We start from the raw sequence: 22,805 nt of genomic DNA on the forward strand, positions 1-22,805 counted from the left end.
TTCGATTTAATTAGGCCGAATTTTTTCATGATTTTCTCAGTTTTTATCTTAATAATATTTAATATTAAATTATTATTAAATTAATAATTAATAATAATATTATTATTAATTATTAATAATATTATTCTTAATTAATAATTAATATTAAATTAAATTATTTTCATCTTAATAATATTTAAATTCTTCACTACTGAAACCCAGTGATTAAAATTTTTTAAAAAATCTTTTTGTTATTATTAATTTTTCATTTTTATGATGAATATTCACTATTCTTTTAATTATATCTTCACGTAAATAATAAAAGCCTAATTTCTTCTAAAAATCAATCATTATTCAACGTTCTAATTAATTCTTCAACTTAATCACTGTAACATAATAAATAATTTTGATTATCAAATAAATTATTAAACTAATTTTTTAATATAATATTTACCAATTAATGATGAAAGAATGTGTTTGAATAATTCCATTAATTAAACTGAAAATTAAAAAAAAGTAAGTAAAGATAAATAAAAATTATTATTTCACTGATGAAAATTTATTTATTAGCTTACATGAGAAAAAAATCCAATGAGAATTTATGAAAACATCACCAGAATTTCTATTTACAGAGGATTGTAAATCTCTGCTCTGTTGACGAGTGAAATATTGATTTGCCTTTGTGTGATATAGATATATTTAACTGACGATGCGCAACAAGATGAATGTACAGATGTAACACCAAATATCAGCGTCGACTAACAGGTAAGACGATATATCTGGTCAAATTTGGCTAATAAGCTCTTGCGTATGCATATAAAAGTTTACAGCAATTAAATTAATAAAAAACTCGAGACAATATGAATTATTATTGATGTAATTTGTTATAACATTTTTTTGTCCATTTGAAATTTAAAAAATTGACTGATGAGTCTTTAAAAATTTTAAATTGAATTTTTTAAAATGTTAAAATAAAAAATCAAAACTTATGAATAATTATAAATTATAATTATAAAATGAGTGAAAATTAACATTTAAGTTAATGTTGTTCTCTATTAGTGCCGTTTTTGAACTCAGATTCTGCGATAGCATTTATTTTCCAAAATGCAATAATGCAAAAAATGCATTCAGCTGCCGGACGACTATGAAGAGTTGTGTTAAAACACACATCACACTTTCTGCATATTAGATTAAAATCGTAATCTAACCGATCCAACCTCCATTCCTTGTTACAAATTAACATTAGACCGTTATCTTTTAATGTTTCGTAACATATTGGACAAATTACCATTTTTTCATTGACCTCATGTACTTCACTTCTCTCTTCTATTTCATTACTTAATTGGTAAACCCAAGCGACATCTCCAAAACACTTGAATTTTCCAAAGGGCTGCCAAGTCTCATTCATGAGAAGATCATTGAATAAATGCTCGATAGAAGTCATTGTTGATATCAGAAACTGCAATTCTTTAATTAATTCCTCTTTTTTGTTATCAGATAAATGTTGAGTAACATCATAATCCCTCAAAAAACGTATGAATTTATTAAAAGTCCGCTTATATAAAAATAAATGGTGATCATCCGTAAGTTCCTTTATATTACAATTAGACTCAGTGTTTTGTTGAGACTCTGGATCTATCAAAAATAAAAATTATTATTACCTATAATAAGCAATCAATTGTTCAAAAATAAAATAAATTTTAAAAATGTCTTTTACCTATTCTATGAGCTTGCTGACTTTGCTCGTGGTTATCATCTACTATTGCTTGAAACTCTGCTTCGCTTATTGGATGTTCCTGAACATTCATCTCATTCAATTCAATATTAAAATCCGCTATTCGTTTTAGTTTTGTTCGCTCCATAATTTTGTGTTTGTTTTCAATTATTCGATACCCAGTCTTAATACCGATACCGAATGATTTTGCTATTTCTTTCATTTTTTTTCCAGAATTTATTGCTTTAATTATTTCTAATTTGCTCGCCAAATTTAAAAACGTATGTTTTTTTTTTTTTTTTTCTGAAGGTATATTGTTTTGTAGACTTACAGTGTTTTCTGGAGATTTACTTCCTGCTGCACACATCGTCACTTCCAAAGACTCACTAATTTGTTAATTCATTATTATATTGTTTGAAGAGACTGTTTTGTGTTCATTCATAATAACAATATTTTTTGTTGGCACACACGAAAATCTAAACAATTACCTTAAACGTTTTTAAAATAAACTAATGAAAGACTATATTAATTTATAAACTTAGACGACAAAATTGGTCAATTTGTATAACTTATCTTCTTGCTGTAACTTGTGTGTGATTTGCGTATCTACTGTTAGAAAAGCTAGAGCCTTACTGTAATGAAAATTGAAGCTCGAATGATTTGCTTGAATTATTCCCACCACTTTCAAATTGTAAATTTGGCTATTTTTATTGTTAATATTTTATCAACAATAGATACACTATGTCTTTACAATAGTCAGTCTGCACTTCTAAGTAAATATTAATAATATTATCTCAAATACTTACCACTGGTCATAAATATTAAGCTCAAAAATAGAAGAATTTTCATTTTTATTATATATATTCATTATTCTTTAAATTTAATTTTCAAGTCAATAATAAAAACCTAATTTACTCTAGAAAACGGATCATGATTCGACATTCTAATCGATTCTTCAATGTTATTAATGTAATATAGAAAATGAAAGGATGTACTTAAATAATTTCATTAATTATACTAAGAATAAAAAAAAAATAATTGAAAATAAATAAAGTTATTTCTTCACAAAATAAAATCTATTTATTTACTTGCATGAGACAAAATTGTAAGAAAGCATATTCAACTTATAATGCACAACAACACTTGTCATAAATAATAAGCTCAAAAAAAAAAGATTATTCTTTTCATTAATTAGAAAGTATTAATGTTTCTTCTAATATCTTCAGTATAACCATTTAAATAGTCTAATGCTTACTAAGGTCTTTAAATTTATTATTATATTCTTCCTCTTAATATTAAAGCTTACAGCAATTAAATTAATAAAAAATTTGAGACAATATGAATTATTATTGATGCAATTTGAGATAACATGTTTTTATCCTTTTGAAATTTATAAAACTGACTGATGAGTCTTTACAAATTTTACAAAAAGTAAAAATTTTAAATTGAATTTTTTAAAATGTTAAAATAAAAAATAAAAACTTATGATTAATTATAAATTATAATTATGAAATGAGTGAAAATTAACATTTAAGTTAGTGTTGTTCTCTATTAGTGCCGTTTTTGAACTCAGATTCTGCGATAGCTTTTATTTTCCAAAATGCAATAATGCAAAAAATGCATTCAGCTGCCGGACGACTATGAAGAGTTGTGTTAAAACACACATCACACTTTCTGCATATTAGATTAAAATCGTAATCTAACCGATCTAACCTCCATTCCTTGTTACAATGTAACATTAGACCGTTATCTTTTAATGTTTCGTAACATATTGTACAAATTACCATTTTTTTATTGGCCTCATGTACTTCACTTCTCTCTTCTATTTCATTACTTAATTGGTAAACCCAAGCGACATCTCCAAAACACTTGAATTTTCCAAAAGGCTTCCAAGTCTCATTCATGAGAAGATCATTGAGTAAATGCTCGGTAGAAGTCATTGTTGATATCAGAAAATGCAATTCTTTAATCAATTCCTTTCTTGTGTTATCAGATAAATGTTGAGAAACATCAGAATCCATCAACGAACGTATGCATTCATAAAAAGTCAGCTTATATGATAATGTGCTGTCATAATCCTCAAGTTCGTTTATATTACACTTATTAGACTCAGGGTTTTGTTGAGACTCACAATCAATTGAAACGTGCCCTTCAACGTTACCAGGAGCATTGAAGTTCGACGTATCATCAAGTGAAGCATCCTCTGAATCTATGAAAAATAAGAATTATTATTACATATAAGAAACATAATTTTAAAAATTTTTTTATCAAATCAATTACAATAAAAAAAAGCTTATAAAAATTTTCACTTGTAATCTATATTATTAAGAGAATAAGAAAAATTTTGTGATCAGTGTATTTATATGATAAAATAGGTTTTTATAGTTAAATTTAGTATCATTAGAAAGGTCTTGACCTGGAGTTGTGCCTTTTCAAGGTTTCATATCATTCTCACCAATAGTCAATTTATGATGATAAGTACTTAAGCTGAATTCGAAAATGCTCTATCTCCCTATGTATATATAATTAAGAAATAACCTTTTATCGTGTGAAATATTGACATTTTTAAAGATATAAGCTCATCCTGGCATTACAGTCATCAAGACCTTTCATTTGAGTACCCACATCAATTTTTCATATATTTTATATATTTATATATTACATATATATATGAAAAATATATCAAAAATGCATGTAGGTGCTCAAATGAAAGCTCTTGATGACTGTAACATCGGGATGAGCTTATATCTTTAAAAACGTCAATAGTTAAAAAAGTACAGTGCAAATTAACAAAAATCATTATTTGATAAATCAAAATTTTATTTATTCATAGTTCACAAGTCCCGGCAGTCACATATAGTGACTGCAAGGTCGGTAGTTTTTATTAATTTTTGCATGTGAAATTTTTTAATTAAACTTTTTTTTTTTATAATAATTTAATTGCCATAAAATTCCAAAAAAACTTCTAATGTCTGTCAACTTTAGTGTCATTAAAAAAAAGTTAATTGTTTAAAAATAAAATTACTTTTAAAAATGTCTTTTACCTATTCTATGAACTTGTTGACTTTGATCGTGATCATCATCTACTCTAAATTTCTTTCCCATCAAGAAACTATTTGTATTGCTCGCATTATCTGTACTGTCATGAACAAGCTTACGATCCCAACGATGTTCAGATGAGCAAACCCAACCATGTCCAGCATCGAAGTGATAAGCTCCTTTCCCTTTCTCAAGATCTTCAAGTGCTTTAGCTCGCCGAATATATTTCTCTTTGTCTTTAATTATATATCTCACACTGTGACGACTAATACCGAATTCTTTAGCTAATTCTTTTAGTTTTCTTCCAGAACTTTTTGCTTTAATTATTTCTAACTTAGCCGTCAAATTTATAGAATTACGTTTCTTTCTTTTTTTTTCTGAAGATACATTGTTTAGTAGACTTACATTTTTTTCTGGAGATTTCATTTCTGCTGCACACATTGTATTTTCTAAAGACTCGCTAATGTGTTCATTCATTTCTATATTGTTTGAAGAATTTATTTTCTGTTCATTCATAATTACAATATTTTTTCTTGACACACAAAATTCTGAATAATTACCTCAAACTTTATAAAATAAATTAATTAAAGTGTATATTTATTTCATAAGCTGGCACAACGCAACTTTGGTTAGGTTGTGTAACTTATCTTCTTGCACTAGCCTGTGTGAATTGTCCAAAAAAAAAATTATCCTTTCAATAAATTATAAAGTATTAAAGTTTGTTATTATTTCTTCAGAATAACCATTTAAATAATCTTATTCTTACTGAGGTCTTGAAATTTATTATAAAATATCGACAGTTGAATTACTTTTGTATTTCCGAATATAGCCGAGTTCAATTCTGGCAAGAAATTTTATTATTTATTTTAAATACCGCCCTCGTGTTAAAATTATGAACTAACAGTATTCAGTTTAGCCGACATCTTAAAATTGTTAGATTTTTTTTTTATTGAAAAAATTAAAAAAAAATTTCATTTGTAAATAACTTGAAAAACTGTAAGTGCAATTTTTAAAAAATATTTTTATGAAAATTAATTTAGCAGATATTTAATAATTTTTAGAACTCTTTTTAACAAATAAATAATGGTAAAAAAAATAAGAAAAAAAAATTGACATGTAGAAATTTTAAAAAATTAGAAATGCAATTTTTTAAAAATAATTCATTAGAATAAATTTAATTGTTAAATAAAATTAAAAATTGGTCAAGTGTCAGCTAACTTTAATGTCATAATATTTTTTTGTTTTAATTTTTTCAATAAAAAAATATTTTAAATGTCGGCTAACTTTAGTATTATTTTTTATTTAAGATTTTTCTACAAAAAAATTTCCTCATAGCAATTCATGGCTTTTTTTTTAAATGTTAATTGATCAAGTAAAAGCCTTTAATTTTTGAGCACTTAAATCTATTGAAACCCAGAAACTTTTTTTCTCAATCTTTTTGTAATTATTAATTTTTTATTTTTATGATCTATATTCATTATTCTATCAATTTTATCTTTACGTAAGTTATAGAAACTTAATTTCTTCTAGAAAACCAATCGTAATTCAAAGTATTAATCGATCCAACCAACTAATAAGATTTAATTCAAGCGTTCTTAATAATAATAAAAGTTTTAGATCTTCCAATAATTTTAAGATCTCAAAACCCGGTGCTGGTAACTGCTTAGCTTTTTGGTAAAATTTATCTTTCATTGATATTATATAATGCACTCTTCGAACACATATATCCAGTTCTTTAGCTATTATATCATTTGGATGTTTTAGCATTAAATATAATTTGATAGTATTTAACTTCAGCTCTAAGCTTATAGGAGCACGTTTTTTTTTTCTTCTCTAGGTACCTCGTTGTGGAGATTTACACTGTCTTCTGGAACTTTATCTCCTGCTGCACACATTTTATTGTCCGAAGACTCCATTGTTTGTTGATTCATAATTCTTTCGTTTGAAGTGCCGGGTTTATGTTGATCCATATTACTAATATGTCTTCTTCACACACAAAAATTTAAATAACAACCTTAAATCTTATGCTGTTACAAAAGCTAGAGCCTTCCCTGATAAAAAAAAATTAGGAAAACGGTTGACCCTAAAGGCCATCCCTGCAACTTCCCGCTAATTCCGTTAATACCTGGCCGCTTTTTTGAGCTCTTCGAGCTCAAAAGTACAATCTGTGTGTTGTTTTAAGCTCTCCGAGCTCAAAAAGATACCTTTTCTATGCTTTTGAGCTCTTTGAGCTCAAAAGTCTGATAGAGGTTTCATAGAACACTATTTTTTGAATGTTCATACCGCAATAACTTTTGAATGAATGAACCGATTTTTACGCGGTTGGCGGCATTCTACGCAGTTTTTTAAGCCTCATAAAGAATTTCTAAGTTTCAATTGGTCAAACTAGAAATTTCGGAGTAACTCTGAAAAAACACTTTTTTCGGTTTTCTTTCGTTCACGATATCTCTCGAACGAATCAACCGATTTTGACCGGATTGGCGGCGATCGACGTGGTTTTTCAAGTTTAAGAGCTGATTAGTTTTTGGAATCGATCAGTGAAGCTGTTTAAAAGTTATCCCAAAAACCACTTCAGAAAAATTTTTCTCCTACTTTTCTTTAGATTTCTCCAAATTTCTCAAAATCTATCGGTCCAAATCGGTCCAAATTAACAGCAAATCTAAGTTTGGCGAAGCCCTTTCGAATGGCACCAACCGCGATGAAATCGGTTCAACCGTTCAAAAGTTATAAGAGGTTTACACACACACACACACATACATACAGACATAGTGACACCCTCGCGGGAATAGTCAGGAAAGCTTCCTAGGACCTCAAAACGTCGAGATCTGATGAAAACTCGATTTTCGAAAAACGGGGTAAAACCAATAACTTCCCGATTTTTGAAAATTTTCAATTTTCTTAGCGGGAAGTTAAAAAAGTATTGAGACAAAGAAAAAAGTATTGGCAATCTTTTTCAATACTTTTTTTTATTCAGCGTTACTGAAACGAAGTAATGGAAGCTCGAATGATTTATTTGGATTATTCCCACCTCTTTCAAACTGTAAATTTGGCTATTTCTATTGTTAATATTCCATCAACAATAGATACATTACTCTATTGACTAATAATATTATCTCAAATACTTTTCACTTGTCATAAATATTAAGCTCCAAAAAAAACAAAAAAGGTTTTTCATTTTTATGATATATATTCATTATTCTTTAAATTTAATCTTCACGTCAATAATAAAAACCTAATTTCTTCTAGGAAACAAATCATGATTTGACATTATAATCGGTTCCTCAAATTTATAAATGTAATATATTAAATAATTTCGACTTTTAAATAAATCAGTGAACTAATTCTCTGAAATAATATTCACCAATTATTAATGGAAGAATGTACTTGAATAATTTCATTACTAAAAAAAAAAAAAATATGGTGTCGTGGGACACCAGGTAGGAACGAAGTTCCTTCGGCTAATGTAGAATCGACACAATTTGCAAAAAAAAAATCGTGCTCAACTTTATGTAGGTTTTCTTGATTCTTCTCTTAAATTTTGCTGATTAGTTTTTATTTAAGTACAGGAAAGTATTTAGGAAATTCAGTATTTTAGGAATTAAAGAAAGAAGGAGAAAGAGAAAGGTATCCACAGATTCGGTAGAATCTGGCGCCAAGTTCCGTTCAAAACCGTTGTAAACGGAGCGCCAGACTACCGACTGTGTTTACTGTAAGCAGAACGGTTTTTTGAGGCTGCGAAATTTTATTTAATTCTACGGTACTTTTTTTATTCAATTTGTTTATCATAACAGTAATTCATAATTTACTTCACCGTATTAATTAATTATATTCACTTATAACAATTTATTTACTTGAAATTATTAAATTTTATCAGCACATACTATAGCTCGCTCACAAATTTCGATCCTGACTTTTTATGGAGAAAGGTCAGCGCCACAGACTAGATAAAATAAAAATGTGTAGTAATCCTCCTATAGATAAGCAACTACAGTTAAAAAAAGTAATTCACAGCTTACATTTACGGCCGCCAGAGTGCACTGGAATTACATCTACATAAACTGTAGCTTCAAGGGGATAGTTTGCAGTAAAAATGCAGTCAACACGAGATTTAAGTTGGTACCGATTGTAAATTTTCATTATAATTACAATACTAAAATCCGAACAAAACAGTTTCACTGTAAAAAGTTCAAGTCACGTTCATAAGACTATTTTAGAAAAAAAAAATTTTTTTTCTTTAAAAAAAGATACTAAAAAATTAAAAATCAAGTAACCGATATGATTGTTTTGATTTTCGAATTAAAAATTTTATTGTAAATTTAAAATTAAAAATTTTAGAACGTACTTCGTGGGCGTCATTGTGCATTTCAATTTTTTAAAGTTCTAGTGAATAGATTTTACGAATTTCATTAAAAGTAAAAATATTTTGCAACCACGCACAATTAAATACGTTCTAAAATTTTTTTTAATTTTTAAATTTACAATAAAATTTTTTAATTTCGAAAATCAAAAACAATCATATCGGTTACTTGGATTTTAATTTTTTATTTTGTATCTTTTAAAGAAAAAATTTTTTTCCTAATAGTCTTATGAACGTGGACTTGGCGCGACTTTTACAGTGAAACTGTTTTTGTTCGGATTATACACTACTCGCTTGTGTATACGACTGTCGCGCCTGCGCACGTCTCATTTAACAGTTTTATTCCACGGACTTTTTCTTACGGTTTTACTATCACATTTTTTTCAGTTCGGTCGCGCAGCAAAATCCCTATTATCCTCCAAGCCTGCCGTAAGGAACTTCGTTCCAATAAAAAAAAATAATTAAAGATAAATAACGTTGTTTCTTCACTAAATAAAATTTATTTATTTACTAACATGAGAAAAAATTGTCATAAGGCATATTTAACTTATGATGCGCAACAACACGTCATAAATATTAAGCTCAAAAAAAAATATTATCCCTTTCATAAATTTTCAAGAATTAAAATTTCTTCAATATATATATTTTGTTAATGTTTTGTTAAATTTAAGTTGACAATTATAAATTTCTGACTTCTTGTTAAATAAAATCTCCCAAAAAGTCAACATTTTTTTTTTTGTCATGCTTGGGTAATGAGGTCTTGAAATTTATTATTTTTTCCTTTGAATATTGACAGTTGAGTCACTTTCGTATTCCCGAATATAGCCGAGCTCAATTTCGGTGGGAAATCTCATTCATTTTGAATACCGCTCTAGTGTCGAAATTATGAACTAACACTAGTCAATAAAAACATTCTATTCCAGCTGATTCATAAATTCACACAAGTGTGCTTGTGTTATTGTTTTTGTTATTAAATTGTCAGAATTTATTAATTCTTCAATTACTATCATTAAACAATTAGAATAATAAAAAAATGACAACACCGTCACAACCAAAGTCGCAGTTAAAATTACCCGAACCTCATCACTATGGAAATGAGCCGATCGAGTTCGGCTTTCGAGTGGGTAACCTCTTCATTCTTGATATTACACCTAAAATGTTTACAAAAAATGAATTTGACATTACTTATTTTCACCAATGTCTTGATGTAAGTATCTTAAAGTTCATTTAGCATTAAATAATATTAATAATCAATGTCAATAATTTTTAATTAATTTTTTTTTTTATATTTGCAATGTAGTCTTATTTAAACGTCTTGAAAAAAAAGCTGTCAGCGAATTCTGAAGATTGGATGGGTCTGATATTATGTAATGTAAAAAAAGATCTAATGGCAGATGAGTATCCGCCAGATGATGAAAATGATCCTGAGCCGAAAAATGTATTAACACTCCAAAAATTTCAACCTGTTGAACGGGAAATGTTTATGGATATCGCAAAAATACGTAAGTTAGTTTTATTAATATAATAATGAAATCAAAAGACATCCCATTTTTATTTTATTTTATTGTTATTCTTAAACAATACACTGAACCCTAAAACAAGATCATTAAGCGTGTTCCATTAGAAAAAAAAATAACAGTTACATTATATTTCATAATAATGAAAATTAAGTTAGCCGACATCTAAAAATTAATAGAATTTTTTTTATTTAAAAAATTGTTACAAAAAAAAAATAAAAAAAAAGTTTCATTCGTAAAAAACTTGAAAAACTACAAGTGCAATTTTTAAAAAATATTTTTTAGTTCTAATTTAATAAATGAAAAAAAAAAATTGAAAACGTCGGCTAACTTTAGTATTATTTAATAATAATACTTATAAGTAATAGTAATAGTAATAAGTTCGTATTTAGTTTAACTAGTAAGTACATAAGTACATAAAGTGCTTATTTATAGATAGACATATTACACTGAGAAAAAAAAATATTTTTACTCAATCGACAATTTCTTGGTTCAAGAAACTCGCAGACGATCAAATATTCTATTATTATTATTAATTATTAATTTCTGAAGAGAAGAACATCAATAGTTATTTAATTAATTTATAGCCATAATTTATAGCTAAATTTGTCATTAAAGACAAATTTGGGAACTGGGGAAATAAAGGATAAAGGGGGGGGGGGACCTTACTCAGTAGGAATTTTTCGGTAACCGAAAAAATAATTCGGACTGCCCAGACCGGGACTCGAACCCGGATCGTTTGGTTACGCCTCAAAGGCTCTACCACTTAAGCTATCCGAAACATTGTCCATGACTACCATTCAGTCACCTAATAAGACCGACCGAGTAATAAACACCACCGTTCATCTTACGGTAAAGAGCCATAATTTATAGCTAAATTTGTCATTAAAGACGAATTTGGGAACTGGGGAAATAAAGGATAAAGGGGGGGGGACCTTACTCAGTAGGAATTTTTCGGTAACCGAAAAAATAAATAATAGTTATCTTTGGATAATAGATAAACAAAAGAATAGCTTTATTTAAATTAAGTAAAAATTATTTCAATCAATTTTACAATTTCTTGAGCTAAGAATATATATTCTTGAAAATTTTCAAGAACATAAATTCTTGTATCTAGAAAATTTTCTTAATAAAAGTATTTTTTTTTCTCAGTGTAATAGCAAACATTTATTTCGATTAATAAAAATTACCAGCAATATTAATTAAAATTTTAGGCAACGGAGATATTGATCCCTTCAAACAGTTATGTACTGATGATTATTCAATATCTGAGGCCTTTCTTCACGCGACCCGAACTTACAACAGAGTAAAAAAAATAATGGCATCTCGTAAGGTGTATTTTTTAACTTGCGAGGACGACCCGGAGCCATCCGACCCCCAGGAGCTTAATAGCATTCGAATAAATGCCAAGAATTTCAAGGACCTCGCTATAAGACTCCACGTGATCGGTTTAGGCGACCAGTGGAAGTACGATCTCTTCTTCAAAGAAATAGAAGAAATATCTGAGAACCTTGCAGCTAGGCAATTCCGGCGAGTTGATTTAAACGAACTGGAAGATAACATCACCCACAAATCTTTCGTCGCTGCCAATTTACATTTAAGGATCCAATCCTTAAAAATTAAAGTGACTATCCAAGCATTTTCCAGACCACCTAGAGCAATGACCAAGATAACTGCCAGCAAAGCTACTAACGAACCGCTGGACAAGTATACTTGGTGGACATTCGATGACATGTTTGATGACGAGGACAATGACGGAGAAGAAGTTAGGTTTGCGCAAAATCCTTACGACATAAAACGCGCTCAGAATTACGGCGGGAGAAAAATTCTGTTTACTCCAGAAGAAGTCAGAGGATTACGTCATGTTCATGAGCAAGGAATTGATCTCTTAGGCTTTAAACCGATGCCAGAGCGTGGTCCTATGGAGCAAATAAGCAACCCGTATTTCCTTGGGTGTAATAGTCAAGCCAGTAAAGGCCAGATTGAGTTCTTTGCTGTCCTGCTGTCGAAAATGGTCGAGAAGAAGCTTATGGCGGTCTGCTGCATTACGACCAGAAAATTGGCACCTCCTAGATTGGCTTATTTGATGCCTTATGTTGAGTACGGTGGCTTTTATCTCTTCCGTATTCCGTTTAAGCACGAAGCGAGGGACATTGATGAATTAACGGAAAAATATTTCTTTGATGAAGAAAATCCCGCGCCGATAAACGAGGAGAAGCTGGGATTGATGAAAACTCTTGTTAAAAAATTGAGTGTCAAGTATGACGTTACCATGTTCCAAAATCCTAAATCTCAGAGACAGCAAATTGTTTTAGAGAACTTAGCTCTGGATTTACCACCGCAGGAGCTACCGGCTGATACTACGGTTCCCTCGGTAGAGGACATTACCGATCGTCTCAGTCAGGGGAACCTTTATGACCGGTTACAAAATGTAATCTGTTCTAATGTCCAGATTGCACCTCCTGCTAAAGTTATCAGGGCCGATGATGAGTACGTTAAAGAAGTTTTGGAGGCTGGAGACTTTGCCAGACTTACTAATGATAAGTTAAAAGCGGTTCTCAGAGCTCTCAACTTAAGCATTCAGGGAAAAAAACAAGATTTTGTTAACAGGCTTCAAGAGTACAAAGCTACGAAGTTATAAATATTTTATAGTCGTGGATTTTTAATCAACCATTACCTCTCAAAGAGTTTAGTTTTATGAAAACAGTTTATTGATTTTTAGTTTTTTATTTTATAAGATTGATGTTTTTTTTGGGTACACCCTACTTTTGTATTTTAAAATATAATAAATGATATTTTGATGTAATCGAGTGGTTTTAATATATGTTTTATATTATCCGTAACGAATTATGTTAATGATTACCTAGTAGTCTCAATATTTACATCATTCTACAAGTATTTTATTTTTTTTTCTAATAAAATTTATTTGGGTTTTTATAGTTCTGTAATTTTACAATAAAGTTTTAGTGAGAAAAATTTTTGAAATAAAATTTACATTAAATTTTAATAAAATACTTTATTAGGAATGTAAAGTAGTGACGATTATTGCGAAAGTTAAAGTTAAGTTATTTTAGACAATAAGCGACAAGTTTATCTTATAATTTAAAATAAGAACCATTTGATAATAAAAATAAATATGAAAATTAATTTAGCAGATATTTTATAATTTTAAGAATTATTTTAACAAATAAATGATGGCAAAAAAATGACGTGTAGAAATTTTAGAAAATTAAAAATGCAATTTTTTATAAATAATTTTTTGAGAAAAATTTTTTCGTTGAATAAAATTAAAAAATTATCAAGCTGCTAACTTTAATAACATAAAATAAATGAGAAAAAAAATGAAACTTTATTCAATCTTGTTTTAATAATTTTGAATAATAGTTTAATTAAAAAAAAATGAGTTGTCAATTTTGGTTTAGTTTTATTTAAAAATTGAATTTGCTATCAAAGAATTAAAAGGTTGTTTGAAGTAGACACCGTTACTAAGGTAACGAAATAACAAGTAGCTCAATATATAAACACACTTGTCATCTAACAATTTTGACATCTCACTATTGTATTAAATATTTAACAATTAAAAACTTACCTTGATAATCAAAATATGGAAGACAAAAATTCTTATCGTTCATTAGCCGTTCCTCCTCTTCCAGGCTACAATACCAAACCACCCGTAAGTAAAATCTCTAATTTTATAACTAAATTTCCACCAACACACTATGAAAATTAATTTAGCAGATATTTGATCATTTTTAGAATTTTTGTAACAAATAAATGATGGTAAAAAAATTGACATGTAAAAAGTTTTAAAAATTGAAAATGAAATTTTTCTAAAAACAATTTTTTGGAACTAATTTATTTGTTAAATAGTGGTACTGAAGTCAGTAGATATCTGCCAATTTTTTTAATTTTATGACAAATCAATGATAAAAAAAATATAATTAAAAAATTTGAACTTGTAACTTTTTTTAATTTCTAGATGTGGAATTTTTTATTAAAATTTTTTCACTATAATTTAGTTATAAAAATCCAAAAAATTGACAGATGTATATTAATTTCAGTTTCAATCAAAATTAAGTTAGCCGACATCTAAAAATTTTTAGAATTTTTTTTATTAACAAAGTTATTATAAATAAATAAATAAAAAAAAAATTTAATTTGTAAAAACTTGAAAAACTATAAGTGCAATTTTTAAAAAATATTTTTTAGTTTTAATTTAATAAGAAATAAAAAATTAAAAATATCGGCTAATTTTTTCATTATTCAGTATCGTGTTAAATAAAATTAAAAAATGATCAAGTAACTGATAACTTTGATGTCATCAACTTATTTTATTAAGGCTGAAAAGAAAAACCACCATATAAGTCAATTGTTTGACAAAATTCACGACGGAGTTTATTACTTGAACGAGCGATCTAGTATTAATCAAATTCGCGACCCGTCATTTTACCCGTACGACGACGAGAAACGAATTCCACCTTGGCTGGCCTACGATGGCCAAAGACTCATGTTCAAGGCATTTTTCCAAGAGTCCGTTCAAGAGCGAAGAGAATCTGGTCGTCAGATTCGGGTCGTAACGATAAGTTTTTTCCTGGAAGATGGAACCATGAAAATTGTAGAACCGTCCGTCAGCAATAGTGGACTAGAACAAGGTATGTACTGTAAATAAATATGAATATTAATAATTTAGGTAATTTTTTAGGTTTTTAAAACAAATAAATTACCAAAAAAATATTTTTTAAAAATTACATGATACTGAAGTTAGCAGTCAACTTCAAAAATTTATAAAAAAAAAAACAATTACAATAAAAAAATGCTTGTAAAAATTTTTATTAATTTTCACACGTGGAATTTTTTATTAAATTTTTTTATATTAATTATTTGTTAAATAAAATCCTAACAATAATCAGACGTCAACTGATTAAAGTATAATTTTTAAAGTTAGCAGTCACTTGACAATTTTTTAATTTTATTTAACAAAAAAATTATTTAAAAAAAATTGTATTTTTATTTTTTTAAATTTCTACATGCCAATTAATAAATTTTTTTTTTGCCATAATTCATTTGTTATAAAATTCTTAAAATTATTAAATAAATGCAAAATTAATTTTCATTTATAAACAATTAATTATCCGAATTATTAATAGAGATTAATCACTGACTTTTACAGGTATATTAGTGAGACGCCAAAGAATACCAATGCCCGATCCCGTAAAGTACAGATTTTTCGATATAATTGATTTAAATATCGGGAAAGAGCCAGAAATCTTTGGGCGAGTGTACAAGATTGTTGATTGCGATAAATTTACCCGTAGATTTTTAAATCGCATGGGTATCGCAGTGCCTGACCCTATAGAAATTCCATCAGATCCTTACAATGATAACCGAAGTATTCCCGTATTTCCGAAGAAGCCCAACAGAAAGCCCGATAACCTCGGTAAATTTTTAAAGTACGATCGCAAGGTTTTGAAATTTACTGGCTACTGGGACGACACTGCCAATGAGTATGGAGTCATTCATGATCTAGAATTAAGATTTTATCTGGCTGATGACACGATTGAAATCAAGGAAATATTGCCCGCAAACTCTGCAAGAGACATGAGCTCGATGTTTATTAAGCGGATGAAAATTCCCAAGGTAAAGAAAAAATTATTTCAACGTTCTAATTACGACATTAAAGTTAGCAGTCACTTGACCATTTTTTAATTTTTTTTTTAATAGATAAATTTGCTGAAAAAAATTATTTATAAAAAATTTGATTTTTTATTTTTTTAATTTTCTAAATGTCAATTTTTTTTCTCATTTTCTTTGACTTAATTTATTTGTTAAAAAAATTATAAAATATCTGCTAGATTAATTTTCATTTCCAATTAACAAATTATCTAATTCCATTTTAGAGAATCTTCCATTTGTACGAAAAAACAATTAGTTCAAAATTTATTATTACTTTAAAAAACAATTTAATATCTAATAGAGGTATAATATTTTGATTTGGATCATTTAAATAATTAGGTAGATTTCATAGAAATCAATTTTTTGCATTGGTCCTCATGTTGGAATTTACTCGGAATTTTGTCGTAATATCTCTTAACTAGTCGAGTAAAGCTCAAAAATAACGTTAGTTAAAAAATTTATATATGTGTATATATATATATGTAATATAACGCAGGATGTTGCCGCGATTGTGTCTACAGTTCTTGACGGATCTAGATGAAATTTGTTACACATATTCTATAGATAATAACCTTGGATGAGTTCGAAGATGAGTGAAATCCATCAATAAGTTTAGAAGTGGCAGCTCTTTAAAATTATCAAAATAGTGAAAATCACGTTTTCGGTGACTTCATTGATGTATAACTTTTGTTTGAAAAGAGATACCTAATTTTTGACAAATTTTTGTGAAAGCTCATGAAATTACCTTTAATTTGACATATATAACATTGACATTTTGACCATTTTTAGTTATTTTATCAAAGTTAAGAGTTCTATTGAACCATTTTCAGGCAATGTGTAGTGCAACCGACTTATGAATGTTATTCTGTTGAGAATTCTCAACAGATCCTAATGAAATTTAGTATGCAAATTCTTTACACAATTAGCTTGCATGAGCATTAAAATAAGTGAAATCCTTCGTTTAGTTTAGAAATAGTAGCTCTTCAAAATGATCAAAATAGTAAAAATTACGTTTCCGGTGACTTTATTTATGTATAACTTTTAATAGCAAAAAGAAAGCTGATTTTTGATAAATTCATGTAAAAGCTTACAAAATTACTTCTAATTTGACGTATACAACGTTAACTTTTTGACACTTATTAGTTATTTTATCGAAGTTATTCACCACAAAAAAATTATTAAAATTACAAAAATTATAAAAATTGTGATTTTAAAAATTATAAAAATTGTGAAAATAACGAAAAATATGAAAACATATGATGGTTCGATTTGAAAATAATTAAAAAAAACTATACTTTCATTAATAAAAGTTTAAGTAATAATTATTCGACAAATTTTTTTTTATAATTATTTATAATTACAAAAAATTGAAATCTACCTTCCATCTCGGGCGGAGCCGAATGGCTTACTTTTTTATAATTAGACTATTGCTAGATTAAAATATTAAAAAATCATCCTTTAAAAAAGTTTTATTAATTAGAGTTAAATGTGGTTTTGATTCTAGTTCTACTCTGGCATCGACCCCATAGGTGTCAATGATCCTTTCACGGTTCTGAATGTGCTAGGAGAGAGTACAGAGCAAAGTTACTTGATCGCAGATTCATTAAACACCGGTAAGCTGGCCAATGAGTACTACAAAGACAGCGATCTGGCTATTGGTGTTAGGATCAATGTGTTTGGTCGTGAAGTCGTCATTACTGACCTTGATCCTGCTACGAGAGAGTATTATAGGTATTTTTTTTTATTTTATTTATTATTATATTTTTTTTGTTGTATTCTAACACAATAAGCTCGTTGATTTTTACTCTATTAATTCTTATACTCCAATTCTTCTAATCACAAGGAACAAGTATGGCATAGAAGAATTCAAACCGCTTGAACGGCCGGATACAAAGAACGATTACTATTGCACGAGTGCCGAAAAATACAAGCCACCGCCGTACAATGGTTTTGGCTCTTATGATGATTCGCTGGGTAACTGCTTTAGGGTCGTTCCCAAACCACCTAAACTTGACTACGTGAGACTATTCTCATACGATAAGTATGCTTATAACATACTGTGATTATTTATTAACAATATATATCGCGACCCAAATGCCAAAAGGGCGTATTACAGCAGCTAGATAGGGTTTTATGCCAAAAGGGCGTATAAAAAATTTTTTTTCGCCATTCAACTCAGAACTACTCAAAAGATTTGTCAAAAAAATTTTTTCAATTTACTAATGTCAAAAGGTCATATCTCAAAACATATGCCCTTTTGGCTTTAGAAAAGTTTAACCTAAAGCCAAAAGGGCGTATAAAAAAACTTTCAATTTTGCTCTGAAATATAAAATTTAACTCTAAAATAAAATTTAACACCCTTTCGGCTTTGGATATTTATTTTTTTATTTTTAGGCTTAGAAAGTGTTAATAAAGCGATTAGTAAAAAAAAAAAATTATACGCCCTTTTGGCACTGCAAAGCCAAAAGGGCGTATAAAATGATATGCGCCCTTTTGGCATTTGGGTCGCCATATATACCAGTGTGAATTCAATCATTTAGAACTTAATTTTATACTTTTTTGATTTTTTACCAGCATTTCATTTTTTGGTAAATATTTACAAGTAAATCAACTATTTTAATTTTCATTTTTTTGAACGAAATTTCTATTTGATTTTATTGAAATATTTTTTTTAAATACATAAAAAAAATGAACAATAAAAAAAAAGTTGATTATCACAATTTTAATTTTTCAAAAAAATTTATAAGGTAAAAGACCCAATTATTGACACTTGCAATTTTATTTTAATTAAAAAAAAAAAAAATCAACTCTAATAAATTAATAAATATAATTTTTAAGAAAATTGGTTTTTTGATAACATTTAATTTTTTTAACTAGAGTAAAATTGCAAGTGTCAAACAACTAGGTCGGTCTCTATAACTGGGTCTTTTACCTTAAATTTTTTAGAAAATTGTGATATTCAAATTTTTATTTTATGTACTTTAAAAAAAAAAATATATTAAAAACATAAAAAAAGATAAAATAGAAATTTGATCCAAAAACATAAGAGCCAAAATTTTTTCCAACTTTTTTTTATTTATTCATTTATTTAAATTCCAAGGCTAGGGCTAAATGGCAAATGGTAAAATTTACATAATGGTCATAGTACACGTAAGTAACAGTATGAAACGTTTACATCGTTATATAATAGCGAAAAGATGATATAAATATAAGAAAAGAAAAAAGTTATGAAAACTAAACGATATTTATGGTTTTACATAGTAGCAATTTATGAATCAATTTAATTACAAGTATTTTCAAATCAGTTAGGTAATGAAACTAATCTTTATGTCAGTTGATTTATTCTTATGAATCAATAGCTGTCTAAGATGTTGAATTTTTTAACTCCAGATTTTGGAAAAATTCGAAAGCTTTAATTTTGAAAGTTTCGAGACTCAGTGAATTTATGATGTGACTTTTGAAGGCAAAAAGGCTATCGAAATATTTATTTTTTTTCTTTAACGATATTTTTTATCATAAATGCGCCGTAAAAACAAGCAGAATAAAAAAAATTTGAAAATTTTAATTTTTCACCTAGTTATTACCCAAAATGGGGTTGACCTCCACTTGTAAATAATTACCCATTTATTTTAATTCAAAGAAATTGATGTTATGTAACGATTATTTTTTTTCTTAATCAAAAATGAAATTTTTTACTGGGTATAAGATCAAAGTTTTGCTGAAATTAAGTTAATAAATAAATATTTACAGGGAAGATAAAGACAGCCACATATTAAGATTCGGAGCCAGAATGATATCCGAAGTCCCAGAAAATGAAGACCGGCTGTTTGTAATCAATATTTATTTACAAGATAACACGATATCGATTTTTGAATTAGCACCAAAAAATACCGGATTTCAACAGTGTTACTTCCAGAAGCGCATGAAAGTGATGCTACCGGAACAAAAGGTTTATTCGAGTGATAAACCGAAATTTTATGATCCCTGCTCTTTTTATGTCGGAGCACGTCTCAACCTTGGGAAATTTATCTTTGAAATAACTTCCGCTGATGACTACGCTATCCGTTACATGGAAAATAATTGTGAGAAATTTCCCAAAGCTAATACCAATTTAATTATTGATAAAATCCGAGCGGCTCTTAAGCCTGTTTACGGGCGATTTATTCAAGAATTTCGACCAATTACTCAAGTATCTGGTACTCTCGTGCTCTCCTACGATAAATTGAGGTATTGATGATTAATTTTAAAAACTAACCAACTAATTATTGTAACAATAATAATGAGTTTAAATTCACAGAGAGGCTTTGTATAAGTATCTGGGTAATGATATAGTAGAACACGAAATAATAACAACAGCAAGGCACTACGCGATGAAAGAAAAACCTGAACGTGATTTACGAGAAGACATCAGGTAGTTAAAGTTTTTTTTAAAGCTGTTACGCAATAAAATGGACGGCTAATTAATTATTTAACTAATTAGTATTTAATGAATCATTCTGAGCGAGTGAATGAACATATAAATGAATGATCTATAGGCGTTTGATTCATAATGAGCTCAAGAGATTCTTGTGGGATGACTTGGATCGTCTTGAGGAGGATATTAAGCACTGGGATCCTGCAGGTAGTGGTTTTTTACCTCCGAGCCAAGTTTATACTATCTTACGTGGCTGTAGAATTCCCGTTGATCCGAAACTTATTGATAAAATGCTTAAAAGGTAAGTATTTATTAGCAACTCAATTAATTACTGATTTTAATTTGAATAATATAAACTAGCAACCTTGCAGTCACTGCGTGACTGCCGTGCCTTGTGGATTATAAATAAATAAAATAAAATTTTGCTTTATTAAATAATAAATTTTGTTAAATTGCACTGTACTTTTTTAACTATTGACGTTTTTAAAGATATAAGCTCATCCCAATGTTTATATATATATATATATTAGGGTAATCCAAAAAAAAAAAAAAAATTTTTTTTTTCCAAACAGGCTCAAAAGTTTCGTTTAGGTGTAAAAAAATTACTGTAAAAAGATGAGCTCTTAATATTAATATTAAGATTATCCTCATCGCATTTTTTTAATTCCCATAAGAATAACATGGGAAAAATTTTTTTTGCTTCTTCTGATTTTTGTACCGTTCAAACGACTGATTGACTTATAAATCGCTGTTTCAATCTTTATAGAGAATTGAACGCTCTACAAAAAAGGTCTGATAACATTTTTTGATTTGTCCACGCGTTCAAAAGTTATTCAAGATCAAAGTTCAATTTCTCAAAAAAAAATATATGTATACATATATATATATATATATCAAGTATATATTTTGAAGAGTTCAATATTCTTGGTTTGAGTAGAAAATTCTTGATTTAAGAACATTTTTCTTGATTTAAGGAAATTTTACTTAATTTAAGAATTTTTCGTCTTGATTCAAGACAATTACCCTCTTCAAAATTATATTCTTGCTTCAAGAATTTTTCTCTTGAATCAAGTTAATTTTTTTTTTCTGTGTATATATATATATATGAAAAATTGATGTGGGTACTTAAATGAAAGGTCTCGATGACTGTGACATCGGGATGAGCTTATATTTTTAAAAATGTCAATAATTCACAAGATACAAGGTCATTTCTTAATTACATTAAATTGTACTGTACTTTCTTAAATATTGACGTTTTTAAAGATATAAGCTCATCCTGACGTTACACTCACCAAAAGCTTTCATTTGAGTACCCACATGCATTTTGATATATTTTTCATATATACATATATATATATATATATATATTTATGAAAAATTGATGTGGGTACTCAAATGAAAGGTCTTGATGAGGGTGACATCGGGATTAGCTTATATCTTTAAAAATCTCAATAGTTCACAAAATACAAGGTCATTTGACCTAGACCTTTGCAATGACACAAAATCTTACTAAAAAAACCGATTTTATCATATAACTATCCTGGACACAAAATTTTTCTTATTCTCTTAATAATATAGATTTACATTTTATAAATTATCATTATAGGATCAATAAAAACGAAGAGGGAAAAATAGACTGTCGAGATTTAATACAATACTTGGATGTTAAAATAAATCCAGTTGCTCCAATTGTCCCGATGTCTTTGAAAACTTCGCTCGGATGGGTTTCTGAAGATAAAGATTACTGTCCTGGATTGGATTGGTTAAAGTTCTTAGCCGACCTTGGTATAAGTGAAGATAATCCCGTTTCAGCGATACCAGAAATTCAATAATTTTAATAGTCAGATATTTAATATTTAAAATTTCATTCATAATAATATTCATCTTTTTTATGCATTTATTTTTTAATATTATATTATTATTATTAATGGATAATAATAGTAGTTTGATACATCGAGGCCGACATAACTATTTACACTCTACTAAAAACTAACGTCGACATCTATTATTCTTATACAATATAAATACGCGTAAATATAAATGACTTGGAGCACAAATACAAATACTGGATTAATAAATATCGCTTACAATACAGCAGTACAATTAATTAAT

At 28.0% G+C, this 22,805-nt stretch overlaps 2 protein-coding genes and 1 long non-coding RNA gene across 3 annotated transcripts; 2 read left to right on the plus strand and 1 right to left on the minus strand.

The window, feature by feature from the left end:
- Positions 1–284: 284 nt before the first annotated feature.
- LOC123273008 lies at positions 285–823 on the minus strand. The gene is made up of 3 exons (XR_006511218.1): positions 555–823; positions 434–478; positions 285–365 (listed from the first exon to the last, which is right to left on the minus strand). It is a non-coding gene; the product is annotated as an uncharacterized LOC123273008 (long non-coding RNA).
- A 9,166-nt stretch (positions 824–9,989) lies between these two features.
- Positions 9,990–13,383, plus strand: LOC123272767 (X-ray repair cross-complementing protein 5-like). The gene is made up of 3 exons (XM_044739767.1): positions 9,990–10,296; positions 10,390–10,591; positions 11,821–13,383. The coding sequence occupies exons 1-3, from the start codon at positions 10,123–10,125 to the stop codon at positions 13,245–13,247; spliced, it is 1,803 nt and encodes a 600-aa protein (XP_044595702.1). The 5' UTR covers positions 9,990–10,122; the 3' UTR covers positions 13,248–13,383.
- A 653-nt stretch (positions 13,384–14,036) lies between these two features.
- On the plus strand, positions 14,037–22,787 carry LOC123273140 (EF-hand domain-containing family member C2-like). Its single transcript, XM_044740382.1, has 9 exons — positions 14,037–14,279; positions 14,946–15,258; positions 15,777–16,243; positions 17,784–18,010; positions 18,123–18,320; positions 20,030–20,506; positions 20,577–20,690; positions 20,815–20,994; positions 22,300–22,787. Exons 1-9 carry the CDS (start codon positions 14,211–14,213, stop codon positions 22,523–22,525), a joined length of 2,271 nt encoding a protein of 756 aa, XP_044596317.1. The 5' UTR covers positions 14,037–14,210; the 3' UTR covers positions 22,526–22,787.
- Positions 22,788–22,805: the final 18 nt, after the last annotated feature.

This window comes from Cotesia glomerata, linkage group LG10 (genome assembly GCF_020080835.1).
Source record: "Cotesia glomerata isolate CgM1 linkage group LG10, MPM_Cglom_v2.3, whole genome shotgun sequence".
In the NCBI taxonomy this organism is placed as follows: domain Eukaryota; kingdom Metazoa; phylum Arthropoda; class Insecta; order Hymenoptera; family Braconidae; genus Cotesia; species Cotesia glomerata.